Raw genomic sequence first — 20,109 nt, 5'->3', positions numbered from 1 at the left:
ACTGTTCCTTTGAATTTGCTTAAAATAATTGACTCATCCAAATTGACTAGCTGTATCAATAAGATGGCAGAGAGAAAGGAAAAATTGTAAAAAAAGTAAAAAAAAACTATAGGCTGGGAATTAAAAAAATAAGCAATGAAGGAGGTTAAGGAGGAGACTATAATATAAATGAGTTCATCTTTAATATTGAGACAATATCTTTGTTTCTAGGTGAACTTTTATATAATATAGAATCTGAATTTATTTTTATTTTTAGAATCTGAACATTTTTAACCAACAGGATAGGAAAATGAAAATATTTCAACTCAGAAACAATTTTTTGGATATTTTATTTTTATTACTAATGTATTAAACAATAATAATTTTTTGTTGTGTTCATAAATCAAGAAATGTTGCTTTTTAAAAAATAAAATGCTAAAGTTTTCCTGGTAGGTAGGAAAGCTTGATCAATGTATTCCTGCTTTTAAATCATTACAAAGTTAACTAGAACTGCTGTGAATGTAGCATTAGGATCTCAAAGGTTAATATATTGTTTAGAAAGCTGTCAGTACATTTTGAAGTACAAAAACAATCTTCTTTTTACTTTATGCTGATTTCAATTTCCACTATTTGCTGACCGAGCCCTTTGATGTAGAGCCTCTTGAAATGGTTGTATGTGTAAAGATGAGGAGTAAAAATAGTCTTGTGCAAGTTCGAGACTATTGGTTTGAATTTAGCCTTGCCTCCCTCAAATTATTGTCACAATGTTTTAATATTTCTTTATTCTGAAGGAATTCTATTACACATCCCAGTATAATATTGAGAATCTGCCAACATACATCTTTAAGTAGTAATTATTTCATCATAATAAATGATATATTTAAATATCTTTGTTTTGGACAGATGGACAGTAATATCAAATAGGCCAATGTGACTTGAAAGTAAAATTATCAATGTTGGAGGGGAGGGAACACTGGGACACTAATGCATTGTTGGTAGAGTTGTGAACTGATCCAAACTTTCTGGAGAGCAATTTGGAGTTATGCCCAAAGGGCAGTAAAACTGCATACCCTTTGACCTACTAAATACCACTTCTATTAGGTCTGTATCCCAAAGAGATCATGAAAAAGGGTAAAAAACCCACATGTGCAAAATATTTATAGCTTTTTTTTTGTAGTGGCAATGAATTGGAAACTGAGGGGGTGCCCATGAATTGGGGAATGACTGAACAAATTATAATAAATTGAATGTGACGGAACACTATTGTTCTATTAGAAACCATGCAAAATGAACTTCAGAATAGCCTGGAAAGACTTGCATGAATTGATGTGAATGAAATGAACAGAACCAGAAGAGCATTATTTACACTAATAGCAACACTGGGTGATGATCAACTATGATGGGCTTGTGCATTTCAGCAGTATAATAATCAAAGACAATTCTTAAAGACTTGAATGGAAAATACCATCCTTATCCAGAGAAGGAACTGTGGAGTTTAATTGCAGACCAAAGTTAACTATAGTCAACTTTTAGAAATTGTCTTATGTATTTTGTCTTTTTTTTTCTCTGTTTGGATTTGATTCTTCTTTTACACCATCATTAATATGGATCCATAATTTGTATGTTTATACTTGTATAGTTTTTATTAGATTGCTTTCTGCCGGGGGGGGGGATATAAAACTCAAAACCTTGCAAAAAAATGATTGACAAAAACCACCATTGCATGTAATTAGAAATATAAACTAAAAAAGAAAAGATGGAAGGAGAGTCTTTTAAGAATTTGCAATAATTGCTGTTTTAGCTATTGTCTTTCCTATAGAGGTGAATTTATTTTACTTGACAGCTAAAATAAAAAGCAACCAAATATCCTTTTTTTTTTGTCTTTTACAGGTTTTAGGAATTGAAATAAGATTTCTTCTTAGATGGCTCACTGAATGAATGCTATGGATTTACCTCGACTTACAGGAGCATTACGCTCCTTTTCAAATGTTACCAAACAAGATGATTATAATGAAGAATCAGCTGCTTTAAAGGTAATAATTTTTATATGAAAGGTATTGTTTGCTCAAATATCCACATAGACTAAAATATACATTCAATCCCTTTTTCTTTAATATTTGAATTATTGTCATAGGTTTCAAAGAGCACTCAAAGTTTCTGTAAGATCTTCCTTGAATTAATCTGCTAAATAGCTGTTAGCTAAATGGATCCAGTGTAAGGGTAGTTGATAGTCCTTCATTTAGATCATCACTATACCTTATTTGATTGAATCAGAAAGTAGTAACACCTGTAAATAGAAAATGGTAGTGTGTTTTTGGTTTTGAGTTTGTTCTTATTATTGTTCAATTATTTTAAATCTTATCTGACTCGGCTTCATTTGAATTTTTCTTGGCAATGATACTGGAGTTTTGCAACTCATTTTACAAACGAGAAATTAAGGCAAACAAGGTTGAGTGATTTGCCCAGAGTCACACAGCTAGGATGTGTCTGAGGCTGGATTGGTACTTATGAAGATGTGTCTCCCTAATTCCAAGCCTAATACTCTAACCACTGTGCTATTTAGCTGCCTTGAGTTTTTCTATAGTCTCAGAACTTTGCTGAGTGGAGCCTTTCCTCTTTGTAGTAACAACTGGTTTCCTAGAGAACTAGTTTCCTATTTCTTGCATGAGATGGATACTTTTAGACTTATATTTCCCCCTGTATTCCTTTTTTTCCTGTTTTTCCCCCTTCTAATTTTCATTTCTAAATTTTTTTTCCTGCTTTCATGCCTTCCCCCACCCATTGAGAAGGCAAGAAATGATACTATTTATTTATAAACATAAGAAGTTATAGAAAAAAATTAACCATGTTGCAGGGGGAAAAATAACAAAACTACTAAAAAAAGAAAATGAAAAAATATTCTTCAATCTACTGAGTCTATCAATCAGTTCTCTGTCAGAAAGTGGATGGCATTTTTTATTGTGAATCATAAGTATTGATCAGAGGTGCTAAATCTTTCTGATTTATTATAGTAAGGATATTGCTCTTTCTATGTACATTGTTCTTCTGGTTCTGCTCACTTCACTTTTGCAATAGTTTATGAGTCTTCCCAGGTTTTCCTAAAATCATTCCCTTCATCATTTCTTACAGTACAATGATATTCCATTTCCAGTAATATACTATAACTTCTTCAGCCATTTCCCAGTTGTTGAGCATCCACACAATTTCCAATTCTTTGCCACCACAAAAAGAACTTCTTTAAATAATATTGTCTTAAAAAAAAATCTCCTTGAGATTTAGGCCTCTTGGTAGTAAAGTTGGGTCAACAGGTATGCAGAGTTTTAAGTACTTTGGACATAATTCCAAATTTTTTCTGGAATGATTAGACTAGTTCACAACTCCTCCAACTATGCATTAATATACCCCCCCCCTTTTTTTTGCAAGGCATTGGGGTTAAGTGGCTTGCCCACAAGGCTAACACAGCTAGGTAATTATTAAGTGTCTGAGGCCAGATTTGAACTCAGGTACTACTGACTCCAGGGCCAGTGCTCTATCCACTGCACCACCTAGCCACCCCTAATATACCCTTTTAAAAAAATCTCCAGTGTTTATCATTTTCTTTTTCTGTCATGAAAGTGTTTCATCAAAGTTGTTTTAATTTGAATTTCTCTAATTATTGGTGATTAAGAGCATTTTTTTCACATGACTATTGAGAGCTTTGATTTCTTTTTTCTTGAAACTACCTGTTTAATCATTTAACAATTAGGGAATGGTTCTTACTATTATAAATTTGGCTTTGCTACTATATATATAATTGAGAAGTGAGACTTTTATCAGAGAAACTTGCTAGAAATTTTTTTCTTCAATTTCCTTCTTTCTGATCTTGACTGCCTTGCTTTTCTTTGAGCAAAATCTTTTTAATTTAATATAAATAAAAATTTCCATGATTCCTCCTATTTTGTTTGGTCATAAACTTTTCTTCTCCACATAGATCTGACAGGTAATTTCCTCTGTGGTTTTTGCAAGGCATTGGGGTTAAGTGACTTGCCCAAGGTCACACAGTTAAGTATTAAGTATCTGAGTTCATATTTGAACTCAGGTCCTCCTGACCCCTGGTGCTCTATCCACACCTAGCTGCCCTGTCTCTGTACTCTTCTAATGTCTTTTGATATCACTCTTAATTTCTATATCATGTACCAATTTTGAGCTTATCTTGGTATATCATGTGAAATGTTGGTTTATGCCTAATTTGTCATTTTTTTTCCAGTTTTCTTAGTATTTTTGTCAGATAGCAAGTTCTGATCCCAATATCTATGCTCTTTGAGCTTATCAAAACTAAGTTACTGTGCTTGTTTGCTTCTATATATTGTGTACTTAATTTATTCTATGGATCAACCAATCTATAATTTGGTACCAAATTGTTTTAATAATTACCATTTATTAGTATAGTTTGAGATCTGGAAATGCTGTGCCTCTTCCTTAACATATTTTTTCCATTGATTCCCTTGATATTCTTGACCTTTTGTTGAGGTTTTTTTCTCCTAGTTCTATAAAGAAATTCTTTGGTAGTTTAACTGGTATATTTCCCCTTGTATTCTTCAAGGTAGACATTAAAAATACTACAACAAATTAAGTAGGTCAATCTGGAAGTCATAGTTGCTTTGAGTTGCAGTTTTCTTCTACCAAACAATTTTCAGAGGCATTTGTATATATAGTGAGAATTTCAGAAAAACACCAAACTACAATGTAGAAGAATCTCCATTAGGTAAGTGTAAATTTTATGTAACTAAATTGCTCCCTCAGTGAAATGATTTTTCCTTGATCTGTTTAGTTGTTTAGTTTAACTTGACAATTTTACTCTGTAAGTTCAGTATGCAGGAGGAATCCCACTAGGATAAAATCCATGTAGAATTATATAAATTCCTTTCTATTAACTTCTCCAGTCCCTTTCTCATTTAGGATAGTTCTCAAGGTGCATTTCTCATTTTATTCTCTTCAGTCCAGGGACAGTGGAACAAGACATTCCATCTCCTGACTTCATACATTTTCACTAGCTGTCCCTTTTGCCCTGCATTCTCTCCCATCTCATCTCTGCCTTCCCCATTCCTCCTTAGTCTTAGTACCTTCCTCTTTGACCACCCACATTTTCCTCTATGTGCATTGTTAGAATATTGTCTTCTCTATTAAACTGTGATCCCCTTGAGAATCAAGACTGCTTTTTGCTTTTCTTTGTATTCTCAGAACTTAGTAGTACAATGCCTGTCACCCATAGTAGGTGTTTAGGAATTACTTGTTGACTGAGTGTCAGGATATATATTTGTCAGTATCTAATATCTTCAAGTAATGGGGGTTTTTTTTTAGGGTTTTTTTGGCTAGGCATTGGGGTTAAGTGCCTTGCCCGAGGCCACACAGCTAGGTAATTATTAAGTGTCTGAGACCAGTTTTGAATTCAGGTACTCCTGAATAGTGCTCTATCCACTGCACCACCTAGCCATCCCAAGTAATTTTTTTTCCCAGAAACATGAATATACTTTTAAGTTAGTATTTACTTAATATATGTATTTTAATAAAAAGCAAGCTTTTTAAATTCTAGTAGACAAGAAAAACTTTTTGTTGTAATTAATATAGCCAATTATATTCCAAGTTTTGGAAGTCTACAAACTGCTCATTTTAGCATTAAAGAATCCCAAGTTACCTTTAAGGCTTATTTGAGGTGCCACCTCTCCAGAAAAGCCTTGCTGATCTCCATTATTGTTAATGTTTTTGTTTCTTCAGTGGTACTTGAATCTACTTGTTGGTGTACATGTTATGTTTCTCAATAGAATGTAAGTTCCTTGAGAGTAAATGTTTTCTACTTTTTTTAATTCCTAACACCTGCCATAGGACCTTGCAGGCTGTTGGTGCTTTTTAAAGGTTTGTTGAATTATATTATTTTTGAAAATATACCTCTGTAGGCACCATATATCTATTTAATTGTGTACCTTTGACTCAGACACAATAATAATATGTGTTCTTATAGTAAACACATACTTGATAGTATTATGAAGCAGCATGGTGAAGTATGTAGAGCTCTGAAGTTGCAGCCGAACCTGGATTTGAATTCCTGAAGCAGGAACTTCCTAGCATTATGAACTTTGTAAAAGTTACTTAGGATCTCTTTGTCCTCATTCATCTTGAAAATGAGTGTTAATAATGGAACCTGCCACACAGGATTATTGTTGATTTTTTTTTTATATAATTATTTTATTTGTTTTCCAATGAAATACAACAGTAGTTTCTACCTGTCATTTTTTTTGATAAGGTTTTGAATTTTACGCATTCCTCCCCTTCCCTCCCACTTCACCCCCACAGAAGGCAGTATAGATTGTTGTTAAGATCAATGAAATCCTGATTACAAAGTGCTTTATAATCTTTAAAGTACTGTGAAAAATTTAAATATTATCATTATTTATAATAGAATTCATCTGACTTTATTTCTTAAAATTAAGATCTATATTGAACTGTTGAGTTGTGTAATGAAAGCAAAGTATTTAAAAATTGTGAGGTCAACAATTTTAGTGAAAATAGCCATCATTCTATGTAGTAATAGGAAGTGGAGATTCTAAGGAGCAACTGTTAGCACAGTGGGTAGAGTGCTGGACCTGAAGTCAGGAATATTCATATTGACTTCAGACATTAGTAGCTAAGTGACTCTTGGGAAGGCACTTAACCTTGTTTGCCTCAGTTTTCTTATCTGTAAAAGGTAGAGAAAAAAATGGCAAGCCCCTTCAGTGTCTTTTCAAGAAAACCCCAAATGGAGTCACAAAGAGTTGGACATGATTGAAATGACTATACAACCACAACAAAGGAATTTTAAAAGGCAAAGGTGAAGAGGGGCATTCATTGTTGGTATTTTGGACAGTGATTGGAAAAGCTCCAAAATGGGCAATACAAGTGTCATAGGTGAGAAGCAGCAATAAGACCAGTTTGGCTGGAGTATTAGCTACATGAAAAGGAATAAAATATACTAAGGTTTGTGTTAGCTTATGGTGTATCATAGAATTATAGAAACAGATCAAAAAATCAACTTTAAATTAAGCTAATTTTGAGACCTTTAATTTAAATTTGATGAATGGAGAGGGCTTGGTTTCATATCCCCCCTCTGAGGCTTCCTACTTATATGATCTTAGTTGAGTCATTTTAATATCCCTGACCTCAGATTCATCATCTGGAAAATGATGAGGTTGGTTTTGATAGCTTCTGATTTCCCTTTAAACACTACATCTGTGATCCTTTCTTGTGATTTTATTAATTTTTGGGGGGGGGGTGGACTTGATATATATAATGCACTTTGCAGAATTTGTAATGGATTTGAAAAAAATATTTGTCTAAGTTGTGCTTTTTTTCTCCCTCAGATGAAACGATCCAAATTTCACAAACAAATTTCAGATTTAGGACTCACATGGAATAAGATTGTAAAATTTGTGAATGACAATCTGGAGACGAAGGAAGTGCAAATTGTAAATGAAGACTTAAAAGATATATTGCGAGCAGCAAAGCAGATAGGTAAAGTTAAATGTTTAAAGGCATTAAACATTTTAAAAGTACTATTACTTATAGAATGTGAATAAGCTATATTTATGAACTTCACTTTACAATAACAGTGCTTATTTCAGTCAATTAACAATAACCAATATAACCACAACAATAGTTTTTATATAATCCTTTAAGATTTTCAACTGATTTACCTTTATTATCTCATTTGATTTTCCCATTGTCTCTGTGAGAAATAGGTTTATTATTAATATTATTATTCCCATTTTATAAATGAGGAAACCTAGACTGAGAGAGGTTAAGTGATTTGTTCAGATCACACAGTCTGAGTTAGAATTTGAACTTAGGCCTTTTTAGCATTCTCTTCATTTTTCTACCTAGTTGTCTCATTAAGCATTTGTTCATTGCTTACTATGTCTTGTCTCCATGCTAAGCACTGTGGATACAAAGAAAGGCAAAAACAGTCCCTGCTATTATGGAGCTCCCATTGTAGTGGAAGAAATGACTCACAAATTACTATGTACTTATATATAGTATAATAAGTATAATAATACTTTTTGTGTAAACAGAAGATAATCCCAGAGGAAGGTACTCACCAGAGAGAGAACTGGGAATGACTTTCTGCAAAAATGACTATTTGATTAAGATGAAGAAAGCCAGGGAAACCAGGAGGTAGAGGTTCTGCACAGCCAATGGATGGGGTTGGAGTGTTGCATGAATAATAAGCAGGCACTGACCTGTTGCTGGATTGTAGTGTCTTTAGAGTGGACAAAAATGGGAGAAGACTCTAAAGGTGGGAAGGGGCCAGGCCATGAAGGACTTTAAAAGCCAAACATTATATTTGATCCTGAAAGTAATAAGGAGCCACTGTAGTTGATTTACTTAGGGAAGTGATGTGATCAAACTCAGACTTTTATGAAAATTGCATTGATAACTTAGTTAATGATAGGTTGACCTAGAGAGAGGCTTGCAACTGGGAGAACAAGTTAAAAAATTACTGCAAAAGTTCAGGTGAAATGGGAATGAGGACCTGTGTAAGAATACCAGGTGAGTGGAAAGAAAAAAAATGTATATAAGACAGTTTGTGAAGGTAGAAATGGCAAGATTTTGACAATAGGTTGAATATGTAGGGTGAATCTGAGTGAGAGTTGAGGACAACACAAAATTGAAAGCCTGAGTAATTAGGAGGAAAGTAATTGAAAATAATAGTTATTTCTTTTGCCCATCATTGACCAGTATCTCCAGCAACAAATGAAAGAAAATATTTGTATATATTTTTTATCTTTATCTCAGAAATTTGTGATTTTATAGGCACTGTTGTACACTTGAAATGTATATATGCTCTCAGTGACAACAGGCTTGCCACTGGAAACCTTTGGGCAACTTACTTATCAGATTCTTAGTGCCTTAGTTTATTCATCTGTAAGATATGAGGGGTTTGAGTCAGATGACTTTCAAATACTGTGATTTTTATGGGTTAGAACTGAGCTAATTGTCAGCCCCTTAAAGATGCTTTCTTCTCATTTTTTGAGCCATTTCTTTAGTGGCTTCATTTTTTTAGCTGTGCTCATGCATGTGTGTACATGTATATGTGTGTATGATAATGTTAATCAGGTGATCTCAAATAATAAGAGAAAAATATTTCTGTATTGAATTTTTCAACAAATGAGTTAATTTTGAAAAGCTTTTTACAATTGAATTATATTCTGTTTGGAACATCTTCAACAAAAATGATCATTTAATCATCTTATTTTTCATTGTTCTATGGCTTATTTGACAATAATATTAAAGTTAAAAAGCATGATTGCTGAATTTAGCTGTCTTATTTTGCATGCATATATAAGTGCTTATATATTTGTTTTATATGCATGTGATAATATGATTGGTAAAAATATGAAGTTATACACTATTATGGGAGGATTATTTGAACTATTTTTATATATAATTTTCTTTTGAATCTGAAAAAACACTTATTGATCAAGAAAAAAGCAATTATTTTTTAAAAATAGAAATAGTCACAAAGAACAAAAGGAAAGTTTTTATTTTCCCACATTTACTATTATTTATCTTTTATGGTTGTTGGAATACAGGCATGTACCAAAGCTTTTCTATTTTTTGAAAAAAAAAATTGTTATAAGGGTATAATTCCCTGATCACTTCATTTAAAAATTTCAGTGGTTTGCCATTCCATTCTGAGATTTCAAGGAATGATAGAATTCCATTTTTTAAATTGCACTAAATACAATTTATTAACGATGTATATAAACCAGTTTATGTTAAGCACACAAAAGAGAGAGAGAGAGAGAACTTTGCCTTACTGCTGCCTAGATTTCAATGTTAGTTACTATTTCTTGAGGTGATACAGTGTATGTGATAATCCAAAGAAACTCATTTTGCCTACAATTATAGGCCATGTGTGTCCTGAGCTGGTTAAGATTTAGCACTGTTGGGGCAGCTAGGTGGTGCAGTGGCTAGATCACTGGCCTTGGAGTCAGTAGTACCTGAGTTCAAGTCCAACCTCAAGACAATATAATTACCTAGCTGTGTGGCCTTGGGCAAGCCGCTTAACCCCATTGCCTTGCAAAAAAAAACTAAAAAAAAAATTTAGCCAGAGAAGTATGTGCACAGGAGTTGATGGAATAGCTATTATCAAATATAGCTATTTACACGTATACATATGCGCGTGGGTGTGTGTGTGTGTGTGAGAGAGAGAGAGAGAGAGAGAGAGAGAGAGAGAGAGAGAGAGAGAGAGAGGAGGTGGGTGTGTGTGTGTGTGAGAGAGAGAGAGAGAGAGAGAGAGAGAGAGAGAGAGAGAGAGAGAGGAGGTCTTGTGTGTATGGGTTCTCCCTTCACAGTGTAAAGAAAAATGTCTTAGTTTAAGCAGCCAACTTCGAATAAAGTGATTGTTATTTTAAAGTTTTCATTATCATAAGAACATGAATTCTAATATTTTAACCATGTATTGGTTTGTCCTTATATTAGAGACTTCCCTCTCATCCCTTAACTTGCCAACCCCAATTACACACTATCTATAGTCAGTTCATCCTCTCAAAAAGTTGACAATCTAAATAAGAATTTCCCAAATGTCTCAAATTATAAGATTATATGATTCTGTAATCATTTATATGCTTAATTATTAATTTTATAATTTAAGACCTATTAATTACATTTTAACAAAAAGTTCTTTATTTTGATTATTCCTGAATTGTTTTATAGAAGAAAATAGAACTGTTTTCAGATAGTTTTAACCTCTCTTTATCTATTGATCATTAATTATTGTTTTTACTTTGTGAAATATTTGTAAAAAATGTCCTATTCTGTATTTGAGTTGAACTAATCTTGTTTCTTTTGTATTTGAATAGTTGGAACAGACAATGGACAGGAAGCAATTGAAAGTGGGGCTGCATTTCTTTTTAAGACATTTCACTTGAAGGATTGTGTTGGTCATAATGAAACCAAGGCTCTTAACCAGATGTTTGGTCCCTTTCCATCGTCATCTGCTACTGCAGCTTGTAATGCCACTTGTCGGATTGCATCCCATTTTACAGAAGATGATCTCACAGCACTTATACAAATGACAGAAGAGCAACATGGTGACAGAGTATTATTTGGAAAAAATATAGTGTTTTCATTTGACATGCATGATTTAGATCACTTTGAAGAATTGCCAATAAATGGTGAAGCTGATGCCCAGAAAATTATAAGCCTTGATTATAAGAAATTTCTCAATAATCATTTAGAACATTTCCAAGAGAGTTTCAAGCCTGTGGAAAAAAACAATGTTTCTTTCTTATGGTGTGAAGTTGAAAAGTATTTCAATGAAACCTTGAAGGGAACTGCTGAAGCACCAAGAGTAGAAGATCTTTACTGTACTTTGTATGATATGCTTGCCTCTGTTAAAAGTGGTGATGAACTTCAGAATGAGGTATAGTTGATTATTTTGTTGGAAGTTTTCTTTTAATGTGCACTATATTGAAAAAGTAATAGTTTCATATAATATGGATGCTTGACAAAGATTAACCAAGAAATACTAATATTTTGCTTCAGTAGCCACATACTCGATGTATTATATTCCTTTTTCTATTCTCCATGAAGGCAGACAGTTGTCTTATCTTAGTTTTGTATCCTCCTCAGGGTCTAGCATAGTGTATTTAAATTTTGTCGAATTGAGTTTTAAATATCACTGAAAAAATTTTACAGAACTTTCTTAAGTTTGTATTTATTTGTATTTTTTACACTTACTGATGTTTGGGATGATTTATCTGTCACCAATTATGAATATCCTTAAAGGTCACTAATTACGCTAAAAGTTATAACTTTACCAATTTTGAATGTTTATGGTTTAAGTAATTTATTTTAGGCTAGATATTAATGGACTAATACATTTTACATGGCTCATGATAGCATCATCATCGTCATCATAATAATAACTAACATCTGTATGGCACTTGAAAGGTTTGCAAATCACTCTACAAATATTATCTAATTTTATCCTTACAATAACTCTGGGAGGTATGTGCAATTACTAATCACATTTTACAGATGACTTAATATAAGTCATAATGAGATCACTTGTCCAGGGTCACCTAGTTAGTAATTTTTTGAGGCTAAATTTAAACTTAGATCTTCCTTACTCTAGATTTTGTATGTATGTATTTATGTAGTGACTTGCCCAAGGTCTCAGGTAATTACTAAGTATCTGAGGCTGCATTTGAATTCAGATCCTCCTAACTCCAGGGCAGTGCTGTATCTACTGCACCACATAGCTGCCCCCCCCCCCGACTCCAGATCTAACACTGTCCACTGTATTACCTAGTTGCCTAGTATATGTAGTATATACTATACCTAATATAGAATAAATATAGAATATCTAGTTTTGAATAAGCTAGTCTAAAACCCTGTTATAAGATTGAAATGAGACTTCCAGGGAACATCTTGTTTATTCTTGCTGACTAATTAGATGGCATTTTCCCTATTAGGATAGTTTTAAGTGAAAACAAAAATATTTAGAAATATTCTTTTCTGAATTAAAAGTGATTCTGAAAATTTTTAAACATCTTATGGTAAAGTTAGATTTTGATTTATATGACTATTTCTGTTCATGGGAAAGAAAATATTTTTGACTGCTCTTCTATGGTATTGTTGGCAGGTGATTTTGTTGTTTAATAGCAGACTGTTTACCCTACTCCTTTTTTTAGAAAAATTATATTTAATTTTTTCAATTAAACCAAAACTCTTGTTACAAATGTGTATAGTCAAAGTGTATTTCTCCTTTGACTATGTCCAAAAACATATTCTGCATTTTTAGTCCTTCATCTTTCTATCAGGAATTGGGTGGTAAATTTCATTATTAGTCCTCTGCAATCATGGTTAATCATGACATTGATAACTGTTTTTACATTTTAAAAATTGTTTGTCTTTATCATATTGTCATTGTATAGTTCTGGTTCTGTTCACTTCACTCTGTATCAGTTCACAGGAGTCTTTCCAGACATCTCTGAAATCATCCCTTTCATCATTTCTTGTTTTTTTTTCCTTTTGAGAAATACATTTTTGTAAATAACTCTGTGTGTGTGTGTGTGTGTGTGTGTGTGCGTGCGCGCACACATGCGCACATGCATGCCTCCTTTGTCCAGTTTACATCAATGTGAGATTCAAGTGTCAGTTGTACTCTCTATCCCCTCTTCCTCATTTGTATAGCTGCCTAGTGTCTTCCTCTTTCTCTTTCCATTTGTACCTTAATATCATCAAGATAGAGCATAATGGAACCACTTCTACAACCCTGTCTCATTATGACTCTTATCGTATCTGATAGTGAATGGTGTGGGCGGGAAGAAAGGACAGTGATGTATCATCTCCCTATATTAGAACATAAATTTATCCTTGTTTAATCTCTTATGATTGTTGTTTGGTTTTACCTTTTTATGCTTTTCTTAAGTTTTGTGTTTGCTTGAACCTCAATTATAAGGAGCTGTTCTTTTCATCAGGAATGTTTGGAAATCCTCTGTTTCATTAAAGGTCTATTTCTTCCCTTGTAGGATTATACTCAGTTTTGCTGAGTAAATTATTGGCTGTAAGCCTATGTTACTTGCCTTCTGGGATATCATTAATGTAGTATTTCCTCATAGAAGTAGCTATTAATTCATTTTTGAATCGTATTTGAATTCTTTGCTTCTGACTACTTGTATGTATGTACACAACACACATATATATGTGTATATACATATATTTTATGTGTGTGCATTTATTTGTCTATTAATTAATTTGTTTGCTTGTTTATTTATTTGACTTGAAAGCCCAGGATTCAAGTTCTTATATTTCTGGGAGTTTTTTGTTTTGGTATTTCTTTTTAGGTGTTGATCACTGAAGTCCTTCTATTTCTGCTTTACCCACTGATTCTCAGAGGTCTGAGTAAAGATTTGAAATAGAATGTGTAGGCTTTATTTTTTTTGGACACAGTATTCAGGTAGGCCAATGATTCTTTATTTTGATCTGTTTTCCTGTTAAGTTATTTTTACTGAGATAACTCACATTTTTTTCAATTTCTTTACATCTTTTGATTTTGTTTTAATGTTTATGTTAATCTTATAGAAATAATTGTCTTCTAATTGATCCATTCTAATTTTTAGAGGCTACTATTGCTTGTCTGTGCCCTGTACCAAATTATTAATTCCCTTTCCAGTTTTTTTCCCCCCAAGGCTTTTATTTTCTATTCCTCTGGTACTCTAATTTCATTTATAAAAACCACTTTTAACTCTTGAAGTTCTTGCTTTTTTTCTTCCATAAGTTTTGTTGAATTTGTGCCTAAGCTATGTTTTTTTTGAGATTTGCATATATATATATGTTTTGAAGTCATTTGTTTCTTTTGAATTGTGTCTTGAGCTCCTCTGTAAACATATTAGATTTTTATGGTGGGACTTTTTTTCCCTTCCCATTCTTCCAGTCTCCTTCCTGATTTTGGATTTGGTGATACCACTAAGTTCTGTCTACTTCTTGAAGGAAGATCTGGGATGGTCCTTTTGTTGTTTTCCTGAGGTCCTGTCCCCTTGTCCCCTTTCTCTCAACCCTTCCTCTTCCATTTTCCTCTTGGGTAAGAGATTTCTATACTCAATTGTGTGTATATGTTATTCTTTCTCTGAGCCACTTAGTTGAGAGTGAAGGTTCACTCATTCCCCCTCATCTTCCCTTCTCCCACTCCATTGTAAAAAACTGTTTCTTGCCTCTTTTATGTGAAATAACTTACTCCTTTCTACTTCTCCTTTTCTTTTCTCCCAGTACATTCCTTTCTTCCCCATTAACTCCATCTTTTTTTAATATATTACACCTTCAAATTCAACTCCCTTCTGTGCCTTTTCTATATATGCTCCTTCTAACTGCCCTAAATGAGAAGGTTCATGTGAGTTATCAGTATCTTCTTCCCATGCAGGAATACATGCAGTTCAGCATCAGTAAGTTCCTCATAATTAATCCTTCCCACTCACTTCCTCCATGCTTCACCCGAGCTCTAGTCATTTCATTAGGAAGTTTTGAAAATCCTGTTTCATTGGAAGTCCATCTTTCCCCCTGAAAGAGGATGTTCTGTTTTGCTGCATAGATTCTTGGCTCTAATCTAAACTCTTGCCTTCTGGAATATCATATTCCAAGCCCTACAAGCCCTTAATAAATCCTTGTGTTATCCTGACTATAGCTTCATGATATTTGGATTGTTTCTTTCTGACTGTAATATTTTCTACCTGACTTGGGAATTCTGCTGTTTGGCTATAATATTTCTGGCAGTTTTCAATTTAGGATCTCTTTTAGGAGGTGATAGGTGAATTCTTTCCATTTCTATTTTAACCTCTGCTTCTAGAATATCAGGGCAATTTCCTGAATAATTTCCTTGAAAAATGATGTGTAGGCCCATTTTTTTGGTCCTTTCAGGTAGTCTAATAATTTTTAAATTATCTCTTCTGGACCTATTTTTGAGTTCAGTTGTTTTTCCAGTGAGATATTTCACATTATCTTCTAGCTTTTCATTCTTTTGGTTTTATTTTATTGTTTCTTGATTTTTTTACAAAGTCATCACTTTCCTTAGCTCCATTCTACATTTGAAGGAATTATTTTTCTTCAGAGAGCTTTCTTATCTCCTTTTCCATCTGGCCAATTCTGTTTTCTAAGGAATTCTTCTCCTCTCTGACCTTTTGGACTGTTTCTCCATTTAACCAAAACTGGCTTTTAAAATATTATTTTCTTTAGTATTTTTTCTATCTCCTTCATCAAGCTGCTGACTTGGTTTTCATGATGTTCCTGCATTGCTCTCATATCTCTTCCAATTTTTCCTCCACCTCCCCTACTTGATTTTTCAGTCTTTTTTGAGCTCTTCCATAGCCTGAGACCAATTCATATTTTTATTGGAGGCTTTGAATACAAAAGATTTATCTTAAGTATGTTCTGAGCGTGTATTTTGATCCTCCATGGGACCAAAGTAATTGTCTAAGGTCAGATTTTCTTTTGTTGTTTGCTCATTTCCCCAGCCTACAACTTGATTTTAACTCTTTGTTAAGGTGGGGCTCTGCTCCCAGGGTAGAGGGTGTACCGTTCAAAGCTTTTGAGGATTTTTTTACAGCAGTTTTCAAGGACACCCCCTCCTCACCTCAAACCTGCAAATTCTCAATTCCTCCAAGGTCTCATAAGAGGCTCTGACTGTTCTTCTGACCTATCCTCTAGTCTGTGGAAGACCACAAACCCTCCCCTCTATCCTAGAATTGTGAGAAGGGTCCCTGCTGTGCTGCAAGCAATAAGCTCTGTTGTACTTCCGCTCCTTTCCCTGAGACTGGGGCCTCAGACTGCGACCTGGATCTGAGTATGGCAAAGCCACAGTGTCCTGCTGCAGGGATAGATAACAGAGAGACCTCTGCAGTTATCTCCAACCTCCTTACTGTTCATGGCTCTCTGGAAGCAGCATCCTGGCTCCTGATCCTTTGGGGCCAGGTCTGTCCTGAGGCCTATGCAGGACCTAAAATCTTCTCTCACTCTAGTACCACAGTTTTCCTGCTGAGCTTCCTAATTGTCCTTGTCAGTCCCTGGGCTGAGAGGTCTGGAAACTACCACCACCACTGCCATGAATCCAGCCCCGGATGGCTGGAGCCAGTTTGCTCCAGCACATTTTGGTCTGGCTGTGGGCTCTTGCTAATTCTATTAAAACTGACTCTTACCACAGATCTTCCAAGTTATTTTGGGGTGGAAAATTGTTTTACATAATCTTTTTTATTGTTTCTGCCACTCAAGAATTTAGTTAGTTATTATTTAAAGGTGTTTGGAGTTGTTTTGGGGAGAACTCTTTGGGAGTCCCTCTTGGTGAGCCTTCACTCTGCCATTTTGACTCTACCCCCGATCTTATTTCTATATGAGGTAGATGATAATATAATTAGGTAAATTATAACTTAGTTGAATAGCAGCACCCAGGAAGAAGCCTAGAATCATTTGCTATTAGCTTAGAAGACAGTATCTAGTAAAAAGGCTCCAAGAATCTTTTTTTTTTGACTTTCAACTTTTTTTATTCTTGACTAAAGGCATAAATGGGAAACAGCACATTTTCAGATGGTATGAAAACAAAAGGGACATCTAACATCCTGCAGGATAGCTTAGAATCTTGGAAATTAAAAAAACCTAACAGGCTAACATTGGACCAAGATACCAAGAGATGAAATTTAATAAAAATAACAGCTAACATTTGTGCGTGTGTGTGTGTGTGTGTGTATGTATGTATGTAAGATGTATGGAGTGCTTTACATATATTATTTGATCATTTAATTTTGAGGATCACTCTAAAGTCATATTTAGTTTAAACAAATCAGCTTCTTAAAAACAAATGGGAGAGACATGGGTATACCATTGATTATTGGAGAAAGAATGCAAATTTGTGAACCAGAAAGCTTAGTAGAGAATGTCAGATTAATTTAGCAGCCAAAAAAATTTTATCTTAGAATTTTTTTTGAGAATTCCAGATACCTTCATTTCTTTTAAGTAGATTATCATTTTGGAAGTGTCAGTTTCAAAAACTAGGTCTTTAGAGAAGAATAGTGTTGAGAACCTTTTTTCTGGGTCCCTTTTTTCTGCCCAGTACTTTTTTTTTTCAATTTTTTAACATTTTTTTTAAAGGTTTGAGTTCCAAGTGAACAATCATATATAAGTTATGTATATTTACTATGTATCAGTTTATATGTTTTTCCAGGTTAATCTGAAATCATCTTGCTTGTCTTTTTTTTTAGAGCACAATAATTTTCCATTACAATCATGTATGTCAGCTTGTTTAACCATTCCCCAGTTGATAGACATCCCTTCAATTTCTACTTCTTACCTACCAAAAAAGTCATAAATATTTCTGTACAAATAAGACCTTTTCCCTTTTTTTGAATGTCTTTAGGTATAGACCTAGCAGTGATATTGCTGGATCAAAAGAGTATGCACAGTTTTATAGTCCATTGGACATAGCTCTAAATTGCTCTCCAGAATGGTTGGATAAGTTCACAAATTCATCAATTGTGCATTAATATTCCAATTTTGCCATACTCTCTCCACCATCCAGCATTTTCCTTTTTTTGACATAATAACAAATCTGATAAGTATGAAGTGGTTTCTCACAGTTTTAATTTGCATTTTTCTAATCAGTAGTCAATCTGAGAATTTTTGAAAGGGACATGATTTCTATGACCTGGTAAGTGATTTTCTCACTGTCTTTTGCCATTATCTGTCTATATGTGGAGTATTGTGTTCAGTCCTGTGAACTGTATTTTTAGGATGGATATTGATAAACTCTAGATGGATATATAGAGGAATGAAACATGGGATGGGCAAAGGTACTTAAGATTATTCCATCCAGGGATATGTTAAAAGATCTGAGAATGTTTAACCTGTGTAAAAGAAGAGTTAGAGGAATAATGGTTGCTATCTTTTGTAATGTAAAAGTAGACTTCATATCATTTATGTGATAAGTTGGTAGGGAGGGGATTTTTGTTTAGGTATACTTTAGACTGGTCTGTTTTTGAGATCCCTTTCAACTCTGAATGTGTGGCTAGTGGATCTTGGAATTATCTATCTATCTATCTATCTATCTATCTATCTATTTATTTATTTTTAGGTTTTTTGCAAGGCAATGGGGTTAAGTGGCTTGCCCAAGGCCACACAGCTAGATAATTATTAAGTGTCTAAGGTCAGATTTGAACTCAGGTACTCCTGACTCCAGGGTCGGTGCCCTATCCACTGCGCCACCTAGCTGCCCTGATTTTGAATTTTTTTGAAAGAATTCAGTTTCCTTTTGTGCAGATAGCACACTTTTATTTTGTCATGTTTGACATTATTCTATTGGCATCAACTTACATGGATGATGCTTGCTGATCCTTCAAGTTCATTTCTCTGGTTTTGTAATTACTTAATTGAATGACAAAATGACCCTATCAGCTTTTGAAAAACTGAAGTATACAAGATTTTCTAAATAATTTGTAAATTTTATGATCATTTTTCAATTAACAAGTATTTACTTACTTTCCCCACGACTGCCCTATTGAAAAGAAAAAAGATACTAAATTCTCATAACAAATATTTATATTCAAGTAAAACACATTTTCACATTTTCTATGCCCAAAACTGTAACTCTTTTAGCACCTTGAGTTATCATCTCTCTTTCAGTAAACTGGAATTATAGTTCTCCAGTCCCACAGAGTCATGGTTGGTCAATACACTGATCAGTGTTAAGTTTTTCAAAGTTTGTTGTATTTAAAATGATGTTATTATACACACTTCCACCTTTCTTCCTACTTCCTTTATATCAGTTGATACTGATCCATTTTTGTAAGTCTTGTAAGTTCTTAAAGTTTAATTATATTCCATCTTTTTCATTTACTATAATTTATTCAGTCTGATAAGCACCACCTTAATTTCAATTTTTAAAAAGCTATTTAAAAGATGTATGCTTGAAAGTTACTCTCAATGCATAAAGATCTTTATATAGATGGGAAAGCAATTATATGGATTGGTAATTACTAGTGTTCTCTGTCAACTTTAGTAAGATCACTATCTATCCTTTTTTTTCCTATTCCTTTGGAATTTTTCTTCTGAGGAAAAAAAATCTTCCCTAAGTTAACTTAAAATTGTGTTGTTTCCTGGAAAGTTTTTTTTAAACCCCGTATATAATTTAATTAGGTTCAATTGCTCTTCCTGACATGTCACTTTGGACAAGTCATTTTCCCTCTAGATCTCTGTTTCTTAAACTAGATGTCTTCTGAAGTTTCTTCTTCCTCTATTTTTATGCTCCTATTATCTTAAGTGCTTTTTGCTACTTTCATTGACCTAAGATAGAAGTATTCAACTGTGATATTGCCACTATTTTGCTCATAAAATTAGATTGGTATAAAAACAGTAGTTTGTCCACTTTTTTTGTTTGTCATTTTTCTGTTTCTTCTTGAAATGTTTTTTCTTTTTTTCCCTTTTTTTGCAAGGCAGTGGGGTTAAGTGACTTGCCCAGGGTCACACAGCTAGGTAATTACTATGTGTCTGAGACCGTATTTGAACTGAGGTTCAATCTGACTCCAGGGATGGTGCTCTATCCACTGAGCCACCTAGCTGTCCCTTGAAATGTTC

At 33.7% G+C, this 20,109-nt stretch overlaps 1 protein-coding gene across 6 annotated transcripts in view; it reads left to right on the top strand.

Moving 5' to 3' along the window:
- The window catches only part of ASCC3 (activating signal cointegrator 1 complex subunit 3), a 379,520-nt gene that overhangs the window by 22,625 nt on the left and 336,786 nt on the right, over window positions 1–20,109 (top strand). For all 6 annotated transcript variants that reach the window (XM_074187242.1, XM_074187239.1, XM_074187240.1 and 3 more), the window contains exons 2-4: window positions 1,870–2,012; window positions 7,353–7,503; window positions 10,854–11,416. In XM_074187242.1, the coding sequence (XP_074043343.1) occupies window positions 1,914–2,012; window positions 7,353–7,503; window positions 10,854–11,416 (813 nt within the window). In that variant the 5' untranslated portion in view covers window positions 1,870–1,913. The remainder of the gene's footprint in view (window positions 1–1,869; window positions 2,013–7,352; window positions 7,504–10,853; window positions 11,417–20,109) is intronic.

This window comes from Macrotis lagotis, chromosome 5, assembly GCF_037893015.1.
Source record: "Macrotis lagotis isolate mMagLag1 chromosome 5, bilby.v1.9.chrom.fasta, whole genome shotgun sequence".
NCBI classification, from domain to species: Eukaryota; Metazoa; Chordata; class Mammalia; order Peramelemorphia; family Peramelidae; genus Macrotis; species Macrotis lagotis.
Note: the sequence above shows the minus strand (reverse complement) of the source record. Positions and strands in the feature narration are given on the sequence as shown.